This window comes from Piliocolobus tephrosceles, chromosome 2 (assembly GCF_002776525.5).
Source record: "Piliocolobus tephrosceles isolate RC106 chromosome 2, ASM277652v3, whole genome shotgun sequence".
In the NCBI taxonomy this organism is placed as follows: domain Eukaryota; kingdom Metazoa; phylum Chordata; class Mammalia; order Primates; family Cercopithecidae; genus Piliocolobus; species Piliocolobus tephrosceles.
In genome coordinates, this window is record NC_045435.1 from 158,742,882 (window position 1) to 158,763,475 (window position 20,594).

Sequence of the window (20,594 nt, forward strand, 5' to 3'; positions counted from 1 at the left end):
AAAAAAAAAAAAAAAAAAAGTCAGTATGATGACAATATCTCTCAGGAAGTAAAGAATATGAATTAAAAAAAAGAACCAAATGGAAATTCTGCAGTTGAAAGTATAATCGAAATTAAAAATGTACTATAGTGGCTTGACAATAGATCTGAGCTGACAAAGGCAAGAAACACCACATTTGATGATATATCAAGAGGTTATGCCATCTGAAGAAGAGAGAGAGGAAAAATAAACAAAAATGAACAGAGCCTGAGAAAAGTATGGGATACCATTAAATATACTGACATGTGTGTAATGGGAGTAACCAAGATAGCAGACGAAAAAGCAGAAAAATTTAGGAGAAATAATGGCTAAAAACTTGCCCAGTTTGATGAAAAACTAATTTTATACATCCAAAAGTTCAATGAACTCCAAACAGGATAAATGCAAAGAGATTCACACATGGATTCATCATAGGAAAAATGCTGAAAGCCAAGGACAAAAAGAAAATCATGAAAGTAGTAAAAGAAAAGTAATTCACTACATACAAAGAAAATCCAATAAAATGAATGATCAATTCTTATCACCTGGCTCACAATAGAGGCCAGAAGGCAGTGGGATGACATGGTCAAAGTGTTGAAAGTAAAAAAACTATCAAACGAGAATCTTACATCGCTTACTGTAACCTCAATCTCCTGGGCTCAAGCAATCTTCCTGCTTCAGCCTCCCAAAATGCTGGGTTTACAGGCATGAGCCACCCTTGAGAGAATTTGTTGCTATCAGACCTGCCTACTGAAGGAAGTTAGTCAAGCTGAAAGCAAATGTCATCACAGGGTAATTTGAATTTACATGAAAAAACAAAGAGTGCCAGTAAAGGTAATTTGTAGGTAGTTATAAAAGTATAATTACAAATTTTGTATCCCTTTTCTCTTAACTGATTTAAAAAGCAAATATATAAAACAATATGTATATTACTGTATTGTTGGGTCAATAACATAGAAATGTAATATATTTGACAATAAGCACAAAAGTGAGTGAAAGAGAAGCTGTATTTGAATATAGGAATGATACTAGATGGCAATTCGAATCCACAGGAAGAAATGAAGAAAACCAGAAAAATGGTAAATAGGAAGATTAATATAACAAACTCTATAAACACATACTTGCTTTCCTTTCTTTTCTCAGTTTCTATAAAAGATTATCTCATGTATAATTATAACAGTTTATTATTGGGTTTCTAATATATATAGATGGACCATGTATAACAAGAATAGCCAAAAAAGGAGGAAGGAAATGGATTTATATAGAATTAAAGTTTCTGTATTTCCTTAGAATAAACCAGGATAGACCTTAGGTAAATTTTGTTTTATTGAGGTGGAATCTCACTCTATCATCCAGGGTGGAGTGCAGTGGCACGATATTGACTTACTGCAACCTCTGCCCCCTGAGGTTCAAGCAATTCTCCCACCTTAGCCTCCCAAGTAACTTGGATTAAAGGCATGTGCCAACATGCCCGGCTAATTTTTGTATTGTTAGTAGAGACAGTGTTTCACCATGTTGGCCAGGTTGGTCTTGAATTCTTGACCTCAAGTGATCTGCCCACCTCAGCCTCCCAAAGTGCTGGGATTATAGGCGTGAGCCACTGCACCTGGCCAGTAAATTTTGATAAGATGTATACTGTAAGGCCTGGTAAGACCACTAGGAACATAACTAAGAAAATACAATTAAAGATTAATTAAAGGAATTAGTATGATACACTAGAAAACATACATTTAATATAAAAGAAGGCAGTAAAGGAGAACCAAACCCCTACCCCCAAAAATCAAAAACAAAAACAGAAACAAAAACCCCAGGAGACATACATAAAAAACAAAAAGCATAATAATAGAGAATGTCAGGTTGAATTTAAAAACACATGATTCAATTTGCTGTCTATATGAAACACTTTAGATGAAAAGCTACAAAAGCAGAAAGTGAAAGGATGGAAAAAAAAAGGTGTACCATGCAAAACAGTAGTCAAAATAAAGCTGGAGTGGTTATAGTAATATGACACAAAAATGTCTTAGAGACAGAGAATGACACTTTAGAATAAGACTCAATTGGTCAGGAAGACATAACAATTAAAAATGTATATACAGGCCAGGCGTGGTGGCTCACACCTGTAATCCCAGCACTTTGGAGGCCCAGGTGGGCAGATCACTTGAGGTCAAGAGTTCAACACCAGCCTGGCCAACATGGTGAAACCCCATCTCTACTAAAAATACAAAATTAGCCAGGTGTGGTGGTACGCGCCTATAGTCCCAGCTACCCAGGAGGCTGAGGCAGGAGAATCACCAGAACCCAGGAGGCAGAGATTGCAGTGAGCCAAGATTGAGCCATTGCACTCCAGCCTGGGCATCAGAGTGAGACTCTGTCTTTAAAAAAAAAAAAAAAAAAAAAAAATGGATATATACTCAACAAGAGAGCCCGAAAAAATATGAAGCAAAAACTGACAGAACTGAAGGGACAAATAGAAAATTCAACAGTAATATTTGGAGACTTCAATATCCCACTTTCAAAAATGAATAGGACAACTAAGCAAAAGATTAACAAGAACATTGAAGACCTGAAAAGCACTATAAACAAAACTATAAGCTAATTAGACGGAACACATATCTACAGAACAAAAACTCCAACCAAAAACAGAAGGGTAACACATTTTCTCAAGTGATATATGGAACAGTCTCTAAGACCATATGTTGGTCCATAAAACAAGTCTCAATAAATTTAAAAGGATTAAAATAATACAATGCATGTCTCTGACCACAATGAAATGAAGAAACCAGTAACAGAAAAAAAATCTGGAAATACAGAAATACATAAAAATTAAACAAAATACTCCTGAATAACCAATAGGTTAAAGAAGAAATAAGTGAAATGAGAAAATACTTTGAGATGGAAATGAAACATATCAAAACTTACAAGATGCAGCTAAGGTAATGTTCAGAGGAAAATGTATAGCTGTAAATGTCTGTATTGAAAATGTTTTCAAACCACTCCCACTAATATTCAACACCTGTCTCTGTCTATCATATTACCCCATTTCAGTGCCTGAAACTCTCCTGTTTGTCTGCCTTTTTTTTTTAAGAGACAGTCTCACTATCTTGCCCAGGCTGCTCTCAAACTTTTGCCCTCAAACAATCCTCCCACCTCAGGTCCGGAATAGCTGGGATTCCAGGTGGGAACCACTGAGCCTGGCCATCTGCCCGTTTATGCTCTGCCGCCCTGCATTAGAGCCTAAGCTTTACAACAGGGGCTGACCATACTAGGCGCTTAATATTTTCTGATCTACATGACATCAACATCTTTACTTAGAACTACCACTTATATTCATATAAATATTAACTCTCTCTCCAAAATTCTATTTATTTAGAATCTTGTTATTTTTTAAAAAATCAATTGACTGAGACAGGCTCCCCAGACTGTCGCCCAGGCTGGAATGAAGTGGCATAATCATAGCTCACTGCAGCCTCAAACTCCTGGGTTCAAGTGATTCTCCCATCTTAGCCTCCCAAGTAGCTGGGACTATAGGTACTACAGGTATACACCACACCTGGCTAATTTTAAAATTTTTTATAGAGATGGGATCTTGCTACGTTGCCAGCACTGGTCTTGAATTCCTGGACTCAAGCAATCCTCCTGCTTCAGCCTCCTTACAGGCGTGAATCACTGCACGCAGCTAGAATATTATAAAGCACTCTCTGTCTTATCAGTTTATAAAATTTAGGATTCATTATAGTATTATCCTCTAAAAAAATTTTTTTTAAAATTTTTTATTGAGACAGAGTCTTGCTCTATTACCCAGGCCGGAGTGGAGTGGCACGACCGCAGCTCACTGCAACCTCTGCCGCTTGGGTTCAAGCGGTTCTTGCGCATCAGCCTCCTGAGCAGTTGGGACTACAGGTGCGCACCACCATGCCTAGCTAATGTTTTTGTATTTTTAATAGAGATGGGGTTTTCCCATGTTGGCCAGGCTAGTCTTGAACTCCTGACCTCAGGTGATCCTCCTGCCTCAGCCTCCCAAAGTGCCGGGATTACAGGTGTGAGCCACTGTGCCCAGCCTAGAAAAGTTTTCTGGTTTGGTTTTAAATAAACTTACCCAATCAAGATTTTCTTTTGAAATTACATATATATTTCTTTAAACTGTTATCAATAATCAAAAAAAGCAAATATGAAAAAAATCAGTCTTTTAAATGAAATTATTATAAAAGGAAAGAAGGAAGAGTTACACAATGGCTAAGCCAATGTTCATACATCTATGACTGCATAATAAGAAATAATTTCCACCTGCTTAATTTCATGTTGCAGATTCTAGGGTACTAAAAGATAAGCAGTGAAATTACTACTATATAAATGCTTAAAGGAAAACTATAATTCCTTAAACTATCAGAGCCTAAATTGTCAAGAGTAAAGATATCCAAATGATTAAAAATTTTTCAAAAAATAAACATTTACAACAGTGTTATTATAAAAACCACTTCTCTTGTAATGTGCAACTTACACCGTCTTTTTGTCCTGTCGAAGAAGTTTAGAAGAAAATTCACTTAGTACTTCAAGAAAAGCCAGATTAGGAGGTGGATACTCTTGTCCTTTCTGATTTTGGTATTTAAATGCAAACTCTATGCCATCCCTGAAGTAAAAGAAAATATCAACTTACTTTTCCAGATAGTGTAGTTCTCTCAATTGGTTAACATTACACAAATATTTGTGAAGGTAGTAAAATCATCACAAAAGGTAGTAAAATCTGATAAATTCAAATAAACTAATGTGAATATATAGGACATATTTGTGTATATTTATAGTACAAAACTGTAAGGTGGGAAAAACATACAAAAAGTAGCTACAGAGCAACAAAGCTAAATTCCTATGTGTATTTTTTTTTTTTTTTTTTTTTGAGACAAGGTCTCACTCACTGCCCAGGTTGGAGTGCAGTGGTGCTATCATGGCTCACTGCCTTGACTTCCTGGGCTCAGGTGATTCTCCCACCTCAGCCTCCCGAGTAGCTGGGACTGCACATGTATGCCACCACACCTGGGTAATTTTTGCATTTTTTTGTAGAGATGGGGTTTCGCCATGTTGCCCAGACTGGTCTCAAACTCCTGGGCTCAAGCAATTGGCCTCCCTTGGCCTCCCAAAGTGCTGGGATTACAGGCGTGAGCTACCGGCGCCTGGCCCCCTATGTGTAGTTTTTAGAGGTAACAAGACACCCTGGAAACAGAATTATTAATAGATTGCCAGAATATTTGCTTCTTGGAGCTGGTAATGGTACCAAGCTGTATGCGTTTACTAAAGGTTTTCTGTTACTTCTGTTTTCACAATAATGAACCCCGAACCAGTTTTGTATGGTCTTAACAAATAATTCTATAATTATTTTTTCAGAGACAGGGTCTCACTCTGTTTTCCAGGCTGGAGGGCAGTGGTACAATCATAGCTCACTATAACCTCAAACTCCCAGTCTCATCAAGTGATCCTCCTGGCTCAGCTTACCAAGTAGCTAGGACTGCAGGCACATGCCACTATGCCTGGCTCTTTTTTATTTTTTGTAGGAGACAGAGTCTTACTCTATTGCCCAGGCTAGTCTCGAACTCCAGGCCCCAAATGATCCTCCTGCTTTGGGCTCCCAAAGCATTGGGATTACAGGTGTGAACCAGCACACCCAGCCTGTATAGTCTCTCAAACCCACTGTTTTCTTACTGACAGACCAGATAATAATATATTATTAAATTTTGCTTTCTATATTTTGTAAGATGAACAAATGGGTGGTTTAAGTTGTTTCAAATTAAAAACGTCCTCCCAGTTTAGAATCTCTAAACTAGATAATCTCTAAAGTTCTTGTAACTTAAAATTCTATCAATTGTCACTTTAAAAATGGGTCAAATAACAGTTATTTCATTAAAATTGAAGTAAACCAGATTCTGTATAACAAAGTGTTTATCTCACTCACTTGTGAAGTGTGGCAACTGCTTCTCGTGTCTTAATCTGGTCCAATCCAAATGTAAGGGCAAAGCGACGTGCCAGTTCTTTAATGCCACTGACATGGGCAGATGTCCTATCTAGGTTGGGACCTTGCTCTTGAACAAGTTCATTAAATAACTGGTAGAAAGAAAAAAAGAGGAAAAAACCTATAGCTCAGAATTTTAAAAATTTTATTTATTTTCAGAATGGGTAATTAAAAAATATGTAAAAGGTATAAGGTGAAAGGTTTCTCTCCTTGCATTGAACTTTAGCTACTCTGTTCCCTTTCTACAAATTGTCTATTATTAATAGCTTGAGTTAATTTTCATGCTAGTGGTGTGATTAAATGCAGACAGAAATTTGTTTCTAATAATAATTTAAAAAATACATTCTTTTTTAATTGAGAGAGTCTCGCTCTGTCACGGAGGCTGGAGTGCAGTGGTGCAATCTCAGTTCACTGCAACCTCTGCCTCCCGGGTTCAAGCGATTCTCATGCCTCAGCCTCCTGAGTAGCTGGGATAATAGGCGTGTACCACCATGCCCATCTAACTTTTCACATTTTTAGTAGAGATCTTGGCCAGGCTGGTCTCAAACTCCTGTCCTCAAGTGATCTGCCTGCCCTGGCCTCCCAAAGTACTGGGATTACAGGCATGAGCCACCCCACCTGGCCAAAAGAACGTATTTTGAGATGGGAAAAAGAAATGTATTTATAGAAGTACACTATATATTTATAAACATCTATTCTTTTTGTTATTGTTTTTACAGGAATGACAATATATGACACACAGGGTTAAGAGGTTTTTTTTTTCACTTATTATATTTCAAACAAGAACATTATATAAAAGAAGACCATGTGCATACATGGGGCTATGATTTTTCCCACTCAGTAACAAAATACACCAAAAAGTTCTTAAGCTGGGTGGAGTTTTATAAATTGCATATCTGTTAGCTATTTTCTGTGAAAATAACAACAAAAACAGAACCCTGGAGGTAATATACAAGCAATCATTATTCCACAAATCTAAAAACTGAATTGCATCTGTAGACATCTACCTTTCCTCCTGTTATGAAGGGTGAACTGTCATCTAAAGCCACTCCCTACGTATTAGACAAGAAGGCAGTATATAAGGTTTCACCTGCTCAATAGTTTTGTTCTTGTGTTTATGGCTCTCTCCTGCCTCCTAAACTATTCCTTCTGTACTAGATGCATACATCTTAAAAATACTCTTAACTTCTTGACCCCATTTCCTCTGCCAGCTACTAACCCATTTCTCTGATTCCCTTTATAGCAAAGGTCCTGAAGAGTATTGTTGACATTTCTTTTCTTCAGTTTCTCACCTCCCAATCTCTCAATGCTAATCACACTTGATTTACTGAAATAGCTCCTGGGTGCTAATATGTTCTGCACCTTTTTAGTTTTCTTCAGCAATAGACTGGCCTGAACTATTTGCTGTGTCATTACTGGAGGAATAGTTCTTCTAGGGACTTCAAATTTATTCACAGATGATTGTTTATAATTTTTTTTTTTTTTTTTTTCGAGGAGTCTCGCTCTGTCACCCAGGCTGGAGTGCAGTGGCGTGATTTCGGCTCACTGCAAGCTCCACCTCCAGGGTTCATGCCATTCTCCTGCCTCAGCCTCCTGAGTAGCTGGGACGACAGGCACCAACCACTAGGTCCAGCTAATTTTTTGTATTTTTAGTAGAGATGGGGTTTCACCGTGTTAGCCAGGATGGTTTTTAGTAGAGACAGGGTTTCACCGTGTTAGCCAGGATGGTCTCGATCTCCTGATCTTGTGATCCGCCCACCTCGGCCTCCCAAAGTGCTGGGATTACAGGCTGTTTATAAATTCTTAAATTTTAAAATGTTTTCACATATTGGTATATACAATAGCTTTAAACTTTAAAACTTAAAGTATACATTTAAAGTGAATACAAAGAACACATTTTGTTGTGAAAAATTCAAACAATATCAAAGTAAAAGTTCTTCTTTCTCTCTTCTACCTAATACCATTATTCTCTCCAAAGGTAACTGGTGTTTAAAGTCTGAAAGTTTTCTAGATCAGTATAGATATATTACATTTACAGCTAAAGTTTTTATTTTTACATAAATAGTAGCATACTGCATTTGTCCTGAAACTTATTTTTCACTCAATATTTTGTCTTAAAAATCCTTTATCTAGCTCAGTTTATTTAACCATTCCCCTGTTGACAGACATTTAGACTATTTCCAGTTTGTTACTATTATACAGACTGCTGCAATAAAACATCTTTTACATATATTTATTGGTACACACCTGTGCATATCCATGTACATACCTAGAAGCAAAATTACTGGTTTAAAGGGAATATGTATCTTCAATTTTGGAATATACTACAAAACTGTCTTCTAAGAAGGCAGTTTTCAAAAGGGGCCTTTTCCTCTATATCTTTATCAATCATTTTAATTCATGCCAATCTGTTGAGCAATAAGTATCCATTTAAATTTGTATTTCATTAATAATAATTATTAGAAATAGGGTCTCACTCTGTCACCTAGGCTGGAATGCAGTGGTGCAATCATAACTCACTGCAGCTTTGACCTCCCAGGCTCAAGCCATCCTCTCACTTTACCCTCCCGAGTAGCTGGGACTACAGGGTGCGTGCCAACACATCTGGCTATTTTTGTTTTTGTTTTTAGATACGGGGGTCTTGCCATGTTGCCTAGGCTGGTCTTGAATTCATGGGCTCAAGCGATTCGCCTGCCTTGGCTTCCCAAAGTGCTGGAATTACATGTGCGGGCCAATGTGCTTGGCTTTTATTAATTATTAATTATTTATGTTATATATAATTAATGCCTCTTTCCTTTCTTTTTCTTTGAGACACAGTTTCACTTCTGTTGCCCAGGCTGGCATGATCTCGATTCACTGCAACCTCCGCCTCCTGGGTTCAATTGATTCTTCTGCCTCAGCCTCCTGAGTAGCTGAGATTACAGGCACCCACCACAACGCTCAGCTAATTTTTTGTATTTTTAGTAGAGACGGGGTTTCACCATGTTGGCCAGGCTGGTCTTGAACTCCTGACCTCAGGTGATCTACCCGCCTCGGCCTCCCAAAGTGCTGGGATTACAGGTGTGAGACACTGCGCTAGCCTAATGCCTCTTTTCATGTTTACTGGTTTGTAAGATTCTTCCTTGGAAAAGTGCCTTTTTCATGTCCCTTGCTCACTTTTCTATGGGATTTATTTATCTTTCTTACTGATCTGTAGGATTTGCTATGTAAGACTGAAAATATTTCCCCCATCTGTCATTTTTTTTTTAACTTTGCTCAAAGTGCAGATTGATGTATACATCTATTTAATCTATATAAATTTATACAGATTGGCTGGGGCAAGGTGGCTTATGTCTATAATCCCAGCACTTTGGGAGGCCAAGGCAGGTGGATCACTTGAGGCCAAGGAGTTTGAGACCAGCCTGGCCAACATGGCGAAACACATCTCTACAAAAAAAAAAAAAAGAAGAAGAACAGATCATCGATTTTTAACTTTGTGACTTCTTTAGAAAGAGGATTTAAAAAATATCCTCTTATTTTCTCATAAACCCTTACTTTTGGCCTTTTATATATAAACCATCTAGTAGTTATTGTGGATACACATTAGGTAGGACTATAAACAGCTATTTTTCCAAATACACAGTCAGCTGACCCATCACCATTTATTGAATAGTCCCAATGCTTTTGCCACTGATATGAGACTTTTATCATAAACTACATACAGACATATATATATTATGTATTTATAAATATGCACATATCACATATATATATATCCACCAGGCCTCCTGAAATAATTTTAAATTACTAAGCATTTATTAGAAATCTTATTTACGCAATATGAAAAACATTTTATCTCCTGCTACCCTTCCTCATGAAATACTTTTTATATTTTTCTTCTTAAATTATTACTTTTTAAATTTCCAATTTCACATTTCATCTAGTCCAAGAATAAACCACCTTAGGGTTACATCTATTTGAAATATGAACTCTAGGATTTTCTTCCAAAAGAAAAGACACCTAACCTATGTCTTTGCACCAGAAAATATCCACCATAATGCACTGACAAAACTATATAAAATGATCTAGTTTAAATGAGACAAGATACCTAGCAAATATTAAGCACAGAGAAGTGCAATTAATGTTATTTCTATTATTTGTCTCCCTCTCTCCAAATTTCTTACCTGTTGCAAACTGAGAATGAGAGTCTTGGCACACTGAATTTTATCAATCTGCCTGGTTTTACTCAGTGTTTCCTTAATAATATCACCATAGTCATTGTAATACTGTGAGGGAAAAAAAGAAAACATAGCTTTAAAATTATTGAAATTTCATGACATAAAGAATAGGTTGGTATCATCTCCTTTGAAAATGAAAAAAAAAAAAAAAAAGAACAGGTTGGTGAAAGGAAAGGTAAATAAACAAGTGTTTAATTTCTTCATCTTAAACATTATAGGAGTTAAATAACTGTCTAAAGTTAAAGGAATGCACATTTGATGTTTAAGATTATGAACTAATATTAGTAAAACCAAAAAAGCTGGGAATTCCAGGAAGAGAGGTGGTGAGAAAAATTCCCCATTCTTGTTTTTTCATGTTTGATACAGGGTCTCACTCTGTTACCTTACCCAAGCTGGAGTGCAGTGGTGTGATTGTAGCTCACTGAAGCCTTCAACTCTGGGCTCTGGTGATCTTCCCACCTCAGCCTCCTAAATAGCTGGGACCACAGGCGTGTGCCACCACGCCTGGCTAATTAAAAAAAAAAAAATTTTTTTTTTTGTAGAGATGGAGTTTTTGCCATGTTGCCCAGGTTGGTCTTGAACTCCTGACCTCAAGTGAGCTACCCACCTCAGCCTCCCAAAATGCTGGGATTACAGGCATGAGCCACTGCACCTCGCCTTGTCCATTCTTGTTTTTTGTTTTTGTTTTTATTTGCTTTTGAGATGAAGTCTCACTCTGTTGCCCAGGCTGGAGTGCAATGGCATGACTCGGCTCACTGCAACCTCTGCCTCCTGGGTTCAGGCGATTCTCCCACCTCAGCCTCCCAAGTAGATGGGACAGCAGGTGTGTGCCACCATGCTTGGGTAATTTTTATATTTTCAGTAGAGATGGGGTTTCACCATGTTGGCCAGGTTGGTCTTGAACTCCTGACCTCAAGTGATCCACCAGCCTCATCCTCCCAAAGAGCTGGGATTACAGGCGTGAGCCACTGTGCCCAGACCCATTCTTTAAAACATGATTGAACAGACAACATCTAAAAGGTACAGATCAAGAAACAGAATTTTGGTAGAAGTCTCCTGAAGAACTAAAACCAAAACAATTAAAACTGCTTACTTCCGGGGGGTGGGCCTAAACAGGGGGAAGGGGGGATTAGGGTAACAGACTTAACTCTTCATTTAATACTTTGTGTACTATCTCATCCCCCAAACCCCTATCAACATGTCTATATTTTACTATCGAAATATAAAAAAGTAAAACACAGACATTTTCAGCAGTGACTGGGAAAAGTTATAATTCAGTTTTTTGACACAAGATTTAAAGAATTTTTTCTGTGAGTAAATAATCAAAAGGTTTCATTTAAAACCATTAAATCTGGATATTGTTTCCAAGCTAAAGTCTACAGCCTATGTGAAGAAGTGATTAGTAACAGTTTGGCAATTAGATTTTCAAAATCTCAAAAACGTAGGTATGTTTCCACGATGTGAAATGCTAAAAGGCGAACAGCTCAAAAGGATCATCCTTTTAGTGCAAAGAAGAATTATCTCAATGAAGAAAAAAAGATATATCAAAATACTAAAGTACTGGAGCAGGCAGATTTCTTTTAAGTTCAGATTGAACTAATTATGTACAAAAGTTGGAGGAAAAGCCACATAGCCATATATCAGAAGAGCAAATAGCTATTACGATACTCACAAAAAGGTTAGAGCCTATAATGAACAGAAGTGTCCCTGAAATGTTAAGGATGATAAAAATTCTGAATAAGACTCGCTTCTTGGGTTAAGGATGATAAAAATTCTGAATAAGACTCGCTTCTTGGAACCAATCAACTATTGTTAAAGGATTACCAGGAAAAACCAGAACTCAACACATTTTATGCCTCTTTATTTCCTGCTAAAGAGAAAACTATATAAAAAGGGTAGGATAAACACTTATAAAATGGAACTAACATCCAGGTTTAGTGAAGAGATAATGAAAGCATCAAGTTGTTCCGAACTGAATTAGTTTCCTAGGCCAGATGAATTGTGTCTTAACAAAACTTGTGGAGATTATGGAAACTTTCTGCTCTTTAAGAAATGGTGAAGACTAGGAAAGATGCTAGAGGACAGAGAAAGATAATCATAGTTCTGATTTTCCAAAGGGAACGGTTATATGGAAAATTAACCCCTCCTCCACAAATGCCTGGGATCCACCCTAGATATTTCTCATTAGGTTGAGTGGGACCCAGGAACATGCAATTTGCAATAATGTTCCAGGTGACTGATGGAAAATCAGGATGAGGAATAACTATTCTGAACAATACCATCAGTGAGCTTGATGCTGAGCCTAAGATTACAGAATACATTATTAAATGTAATGCCTGCAAATATTTGGAAAGGAAATGGTCATTAGAAGCAAGCAGAAGTTTACTAACAGATCATGACATTTTCTTTTAGAAAGGTTCAACATGCAAATATCACAGTCTATTTGGATATCAATAATTAGTTTGACAAGCTCTTTCATGATTTCTTTGTGGACTACATAGAGAAAAATGAGCTGAAACAGGTAGGTATATTTATGCTGCTGTCTTGGCAAGGGCTTGTCTTCCTTCCCATGCTCATCTAGTAAGCTCCTATTCATCTATGCAACTCTGTTTACATATTAGCTTTAGGAATTCTTCTCTTGTTCCTCTCACTTAAGTCTCTCTCTATATTTGGTGTTAGGTTAGTAATTTATACATCTATCACAACAATAATCATGCTGAAGCTTTGTGGTCCAGTGAAAAGAGCTAAGTTTCGAAGTTAGACAAGCCTAAAATAAAATCCCAGTTTCTGTTACTTTAATAGTTGTGTGTGACCTTGGAAGGTTTACCTCTTGATCCTTAGTTTCCTTATATGTAAATGATGATACTATTTCTTACATCACAGGGTTATTAGAAAGATCAATGATAATGTGAAAGTCTTAGAACAGTGTCTCAAATATAAATGGCATGAACACATGGCAGTCATTCATTATCAGTATGCTACATTATGTTTACATATTAGTTAACTCTTTTTTTTGAGACGGAGTCTCGCACTGTCGCCCAGACTGGAGTGCAGTGGCCGGATCTCAGCTCACTGCAAGCTCTGCCTCCCAGGTTTATGCCATTCTCCTGCCTCAGCCTCCCGAGCAGCTGCAACTACAGGCGCCCGCCACCTTGCCCGGCTAGTTTTTTGTATTTTTTAGTAGAGACGGGGTTTTACCGTGTTAGCCAGGATGGTCTTGATCTCCTGACCTAGTGATCCGCCCGCCTCGGCCTCCCAAAGTGCTGGGATTACAGGCTTGAGCCACTGCGCCCGGCCTACATATTAGTTAACTCTTAATCTGTAAGCGCCTTAGTGCAGAAATCATGTCTTACTTAAACCTCTGGCTACCAGCACATTACTCATCACGCTACAGCTGTTCAGCAAAATATGATAAATCAGCTACTATATCATAACTGGAATTGGACCATATCCAAACATGAAGACACAAGTAGATCAAATGGCACATACAAAATTCTAAATAGAGGCAAAAGAGAACATTCTCTGTGACACAGGAACAAGGCAAATACAGGAAAACTGAGAAGTATTTCCTCCCATCTGTGCCTGTTGGGCCACATCAAGAAGAGTTCTGAGCACTGCTTTTTCAGAGGGTCAGGAACAAAATGGAGCTTATGAAAGTAGCTAAAAAGTATGTTCTTTCATATAAATGCTCGAACTCCTACTCAGTGGAACGGATATAATAGTACAGACTGATAAAAAGCTTATATAAAAGAGAGAAACTTTATCATAAAATCATCCACATTACATAGGTGAAAAGCTGTCAATTTTAGCTTCTGTCTTCACCCTTTCAATTGCAAATTTCTCTGCCAGTTAGAGGAAGGAGAAAAATAAGAATATTTAACTATACCTTCATGTAGTGTTTGAAGATGTCTGCAGCTGCATGCATGTCAACAATGTCATAAATGATAAGTTTGCTGAAAGCAGCAAGTAGATTCCTTCTTTTATGTAAGGCCTCAATTTTATTAGCTTCATCTTCTTCATCACCCTCTAAACACAGATTATAAATTGGTTATGAATTCTGGTACTTTATCCACGTAAAACAATGCAGATAATCTGTATAATTGAAAATTAGCTTAATATTATAACTTCACAAATAGTACAAATCAGTTTTAGATGGGACAAAAACTGTTACATTAATTATTTTAGGGTGCTGTGTTTAGTTACTTATTTATCAAACACTAAATAGGTACTACGGTTCCTATCTTCTTAGGAGATTACCATAGTAAAGACTGAATAAGATAAGCAAACCATATGTAGTCTACCCTCCCTATCTGTGGATGCAGAACCCACAGATAGGGAGGGCTGACTATACTATACCATTTTATTTAAGAGATTTGGGCATCCATGGATTTTAGTATGAGTGGGAGTCCTCGAACCAATCCCCCACAATACTGAAGGACAGCTGTATAAAAAGATTGTTTTTCTGATACTTGTGTCGAAGCAATACTGTGAAATTATCTGTTTACCTTTAAAATGCTGTCTTCTCTTATTTCAATATTCCTTATGTGTTAATACATTCTCACAGAGAGAACACTTCTGAAAATTTTTAAGACACAGGGAAAAAGTTTTCTTTCAGAAAAATATTTAGGGAAGAAATGGAAATATGGATGAGTTAAATTTTCAGTGCTCATCCTAAACATGGTTACATTATCAACTGAGAAACAAAATATTTTGCAAACCATGTTATGCACATCGAAAAAAATTTTAAAGCCCTATCAAATACTTTCAAAACAAGTGTGTTTCTTTCTTAAATTTATAAGTTTCAGACCCTACTGGATTTTCTATTTCTAATCCTAGAAAAAACATGCCAACAACACTCCAGATGATAACATTTGTTTCAGGCTCCGTACTGACCCTCTCCTGTCCTGGCCTGCCCTTATCTTCTTTTTTCTCTTCCTTATATGTATAGATTCATAAAAAGAATTTGCTGGCAGTCTCTCCTTTCTACTAAATAGTTTTATTGTGAAGCATCAGTGGTTTTGACAAGTGGACATTTTTTTGCTTAAGACAAGTAGCAGGTAAATTTGTCTCTTGAGATGAAAACATACTCTAAATAAACATACTGTTTTACAGACTAGTATTTTCCAAAATGTTCTAAAAGAACAGCTGAACAGCATCAAATAGATTTGTCGATCAAATATACTTCTTACATTATTTTACAGAGCTTAAATAATCTATTTCACAAATAACCTATTCTAAGTGACACTTATTTACAACTAATCATTAACAATTCAGTCTAATATTGCTAAGTTACCACTCTGCAGGCATAGCACAATTTTCACTAGTGAGGTTTGATAACACTTTTTCAGCATTTAATACCAAACAGTTATGTTTTGTTAAGTAATACATAATGACCACTTAGGAACAGAACGGAACCTGGATACTTTCCTTTAGAAAAAGTATGAACCCGGACATAGCCAATTAGAAACAACATCTATCCTACATACACATTTGTACATGTGGGAAATGACAAATGTACACTACTATTCATTACACCATAGTTTGTAATAGTTGATGACTGGAAACTAGCCATATGTCAATTTTTGTGAGATGGATTATATGTATTATGCTATATCTACATGAAGAAATGCTGTAGAGCTGTTCGAGAAAGAGCTCTTTACATAACGACAGGAAAAGATCTGAGGTACAATGTTAAAGGAGGGAGACTTCACTATGTACATTTTTATTCTTGTTGGTTTCTGAACTACTATTAACTTTTTAAAAAAATTTTTGTTTTTTTCTGTTTTGTAGAGACAAGGTCTCGCCATATTGCCCAGGCTGCTCTTGAACTTCTGGGTTCGAGCAATCCTCCTGCCTCGGTCTCCCAAAGTGCTAGGATTATTGCTGCCAGCCACTGCACCCAGCCAACTTTTTTAAAAGAAAGAAATCTCGATAATTTTTAGAATTGAATTTGTTTCTTTTCTCCTATCTTTTGGGGTTGGTAAAACAAAATCAATATTGACAAGATGATAGCTACAAGTACCCATGCTCTGGTTCTCCTCGTCTTGGTCAATAAAAACGTGATCCATCACAAAACTGAGGAGTTCAGACTGGAGTCCAGTATCTGGATTAAACACCAAAGGCTGAAGGCCCTCTCTGCCACCTGTCATTAATTGATGGCTGAAAATCATCAGAAGATCACAGAGTAACATGAAAGCCTGGAATACAAAGGCAATTCATCAGCAAAATACTACACAAATGGAACTACAAGTCAACATTAATGAAAACATATGAAATTAAAACATAGTTTAACAGCAATACCATAATATAAATTTTAAGTATTTAAATTCCAAATATTTAGTTGCAATTTCTAAATTTAATAAAATTACTTTTTCTCACTAAACATTTGTCTTATTTAAGACTTTTCCCAAATATAACCTATTTCTTTTACTTTGCTGTATCAACTCAAAAACAGCTCATTAAGATAGTTTGACTTGAACTTTTAAAAAATGAGTTTAAGCAAGGTGTTGATCACAGGTCAAAAGAACAAAATGAGTTTAACTTAACTCTGGAAAAAATTGATATAACAGATTATAACAAAGATTAGAAATCAATTGTATATTGCTTAACCAAATTAGCATAAAATTTGAAACTCTAATTCAACATAATATAATGAATACTTCTAAAAATTCTAATGTTAAAAAATTCTGTCAGTGTACTACTGCACAATGATGTTTCCGTCAACAATGGACTGCATATACATGATGGTGGATTCCATAAGCTTGTAATGGAGCTGAAAAATTCCTATCACCTAGCGATGTAGTAGCTACATAACCCTGTGGTGCAACACATTACCCACAAGTTTGTTGTGATGTTGTTTGTGGTGATGCTGCTGTATTATGATGCCAGTCGTATAATAGCATAGCATATACAACTTGTGTACAGAACCTAATGCTTGAGGATAATGAATATGTTGTCAGCATATGTATTTACTATACTATACTATACTGTACTATTCTACACTTTTAATCATGATTTTAGAGTGTACTCCTACTTATGAAAAAAGTTAACTGTGAAACATCCTCAGGCAGGTCCTTCAAGAGGTACTCCAGAAGAATGCATTGTTATCATAGGATAGGACAGCTCCATGCAAAATACTGCCACTGAAGACGTTCCAATGAGACATGTGGGAGGTGGAAGACACTGATAATGGTAATTATGACACTTTGTAGGCCTAGGCTAATGTGTGTGTTTCTTTTCTTTTTTTTTTAAAGACAGCGTCCTGCTCTGTCACCCAGGCTTGCTGGGAATGAAGTTTTTGGTGTCACACAAAAAAAATAATTAACACGGGAACAAATGATGAAACAAATGAACAATGAAAGTAAAGGCGAGCTTTACTTTCTGCAGAAAGGGTGCTACTCAATAACTGTCCAGTCACGAGAGCACACCGAACAAAGGAGACTGACACGTCTACCCTACTGCTGTGTCCAGTTTCCATTGGCTGGAATAGGACCTCACATTTTACACTTTACTCGACTGGCTATTAGTTTAAAACTTTCTTAATTAGGTAAGGGGGATAGAACAAAGAAAGAAAAGGAAGTTGCCCAGGGATAGTTGAGGAAGCATCTCCAAATAAGGAATGGCATGCACTATGGGCTGAAGCTTGTCTACTTCTGTCCAGGCATGCTGGAGCAAGCTAGGGCAGCTGATTGAGAACACACACACACACACACAAATAGTGGATAGCAATCTTATAGTAAGAAATTGTGACTTTTTATAATCTTTGAAGAATTTTCCCATTTCTCACAGGCTGGAGTGCAGTGACGCGATCTTGGCTTACTGCAACCTCCGCCTCCTGGGTTCAGGCCATTCTCCTGTCTTAGCCTTTCAAGTTGTTAGGACTACAGGTGCATGCCACAACACCCAGCTAAATTTTTTGTATTTTTAGTAGAGATGGGGTTTCAACATATTGGTGGTCAGTCTGGTCTCGAACTCCTGACCTCAGACGATCCACCCACCTCAGCCTCCCAAAGTGCTGGGATTACAGGCATAAGCCACCACGCCTGGCCTGTTTCTTATTTTTTAACAAAAATGTTTTTTTAAAAAATTAAATAGGCTGGATGCAGTGGTTCACACCTGTTAATACGAGCACTTTGGGAGGCTGAGGTAGGTGGATTTCTTGAGGCCAGGAGTTTGAGACTAGCTTGGCAACATGGTGAAACCCTGTCTCTACTAAAAAATACAAAAATTAGCCAGGCATGGTAGCCACACGCCTATAATCCCAATTATGTTCAGAGGCTGAGGCATGAGAATCATTTGAACCCAGGAGACAGAGGATGTGGTGAGCCAAGATCACACCACTGCCCTCCAGCCTGGGTGACAAAGTGGGACTCTGTCTTAAAAAATAAATAAAAAAAGCTTCTAGAATAAGGATATACGAAAAAAAATATTTTGGTCGGGTGCGATGGCTCACACCTGTAATCCTGGCATTTTGGGAGGCCAAAGTGGGCGGATCACCTGAGGTCAGGAGTTCGAGACCAGCCTGACCAAAATGGAGAAACCCCATCTCTACTAAAAATACAAAATTAACAAGGTGTGGTGGCTCACGTCTGTTAATTCTAGCTACTAGGGAGGCTGAGGCAGGATAATTGCTTGAATCTGGGAGGTGGAGGTTGGGGTGAGCCAAGATTGTGCCACTGTACTCCAGCCTGGGCAACAAGAGCAAAACTCTGTCTCAAAAAAAAATATATATATATATTTTTGTACAGCTGTTTAATGTGTGTGTGTGTTAGGTATTATTACAAAAGAGTTTAAAAGTTAAAAAAATTAAAAAGTTTATAAAGCAAAATAATTACAGTATGATAAGGTTAATTAATTATTGAAGAAAGAAAAACATTTTTTTGTTGTTGTTGAGATGGAGTCTCCCTCTTTCGCCCAGGCTGGAGTGCAGTGGCTAGATCTCGGCTCACTGCAAGCTCCCTGCCTCCCGGGTTTACACCTCCTGCCTCAGCCTCCCGAGTAGCTGGGACTACAGGTGCCCGCCACCACACCCGGCTAATTTTATTTTTGTATTTTTAGTAGAGACAGGGTTTCACCATGTTAGCCAGGATTGTCTCAATCTCCTGACCTCGTGATCCATCCGCCTCGGCCTCCCAAAGTGCTGGGATTACAGGTATGAGCCACCACGCCCAGCCAAGAAAAACATTTTAATTAATTTAGTGTAGTCTAAGTGTATGGTACATATAGAGTCTACAGTGGTGTATAGTAATGTCTTGGGCCTTCCTATTCATTCACCAATCACTCACTCACTCAGAGCTACTTCCATTCCTATGGTAAGTGTACCATTTTTAAATCTTTTATACTGTATTTTAGATATGTTTAGATACATAAATACCCATTGTATTATAATTATCTATAGTACTCAGTATAGTATTGTATAGTACAGGATTGTAGCCTAAGAGGAATAGGCTATACCACAGAGCAAAGGCATGTGGTAGGCAATACTATTTGTTTGTGTAAATATACTCTTATGATGGTCATACAATGATGAAATTGCCTAACAACACATTTCTCAGAATGTATCCCTGTTGTTAAGTGGTGCATGACTGTATTAGAAAACCATTAATATAAAAACCAGTATCTAATAAGGCCTACAAACAAATTTAATTATATAAAGAAACTTTGAATACATTTGTACACATTATAGGTATGGTGCCAAATTTGCCCTATTTAATGAATTGAGTGAAATAAATGGGTCTGATCAGTTTGTTACAATGGAAAGATTTTGTTGTGGGATAATTGAGGGCTCTGAAACCTCCCAACAATCCACTAACACTGCCCCCTCCAAAATTGATTTCTATGGGAAAACACAATTTTGGCATTTAGTTTGGGATGCCTGTATATCTGGTTGTCCAACTGCAGCATCAGTCTTGGCAATTCACGCCCTGACAGCACAACCATGAAATATACTAAGGTATTTAGAAAGAGCCATTTGAAAAAAGGGGAGCATAAAGAGAATCCAGAGGAAATACTTTTTAACCAGAAGGCCATAGTTTTGGACATCACCAAGCAGGTATGATGCAGAAACACTGGATTTGGGGTTTAAATGGCAGAGCTAGGCTGCGTGCAGTGGCTCACACCTGTAATCCCAGTACTTTGGAAGGCCAAGGCAGGCAGATCATGAGGTCTGGAGTTTGAGACCAGTCTGGCCAACATAGTGAAACCCATCTCTATTAAAAATACAAAAAAATTAGTCAGGTGTGGTGGTGGGCGCCTGTAATCCCAGCTACTTGGGAGGCTGAGACAGGAGAATTGCTTGAACTCGAGAGGTGGAGGTTGTAGTGAGCCGAGTTTGCGCCACTGCACACCAGCCTAGGCGACAG

At 37.5% G+C, this 20,594-nt stretch overlaps 1 protein-coding gene across 3 annotated transcripts in view; it reads right to left on the reverse strand.

Annotated features, from left to right (window-relative positions):
* STAG1 (stromal antigen 1) overlaps window positions 1-20,594 on the reverse strand; it is a 404,632-nt gene that overhangs the window by 17,962 nt on the left and 366,076 nt on the right. For all 3 annotated transcript variants that reach the window (XM_023187906.2, XM_023187905.1, XM_023187904.2), the window contains 5 exons: window positions 16,256-16,430; window positions 14,120-14,259; window positions 10,180-10,281; window positions 5,960-6,108; window positions 4,517-4,645 (listed from right to left, as the gene is read on the reverse strand). In XM_023187906.2, coding sequence (XP_023043674.1) covers window positions 4,517-4,645; window positions 5,960-6,108; window positions 10,180-10,281; window positions 14,120-14,259; window positions 16,256-16,430 — 695 coding nt within the window. The remainder of the gene's footprint in view (window positions 1-4,516; window positions 4,646-5,959; window positions 6,109-10,179; window positions 10,282-14,119; window positions 14,260-16,255; window positions 16,431-20,594) is intronic.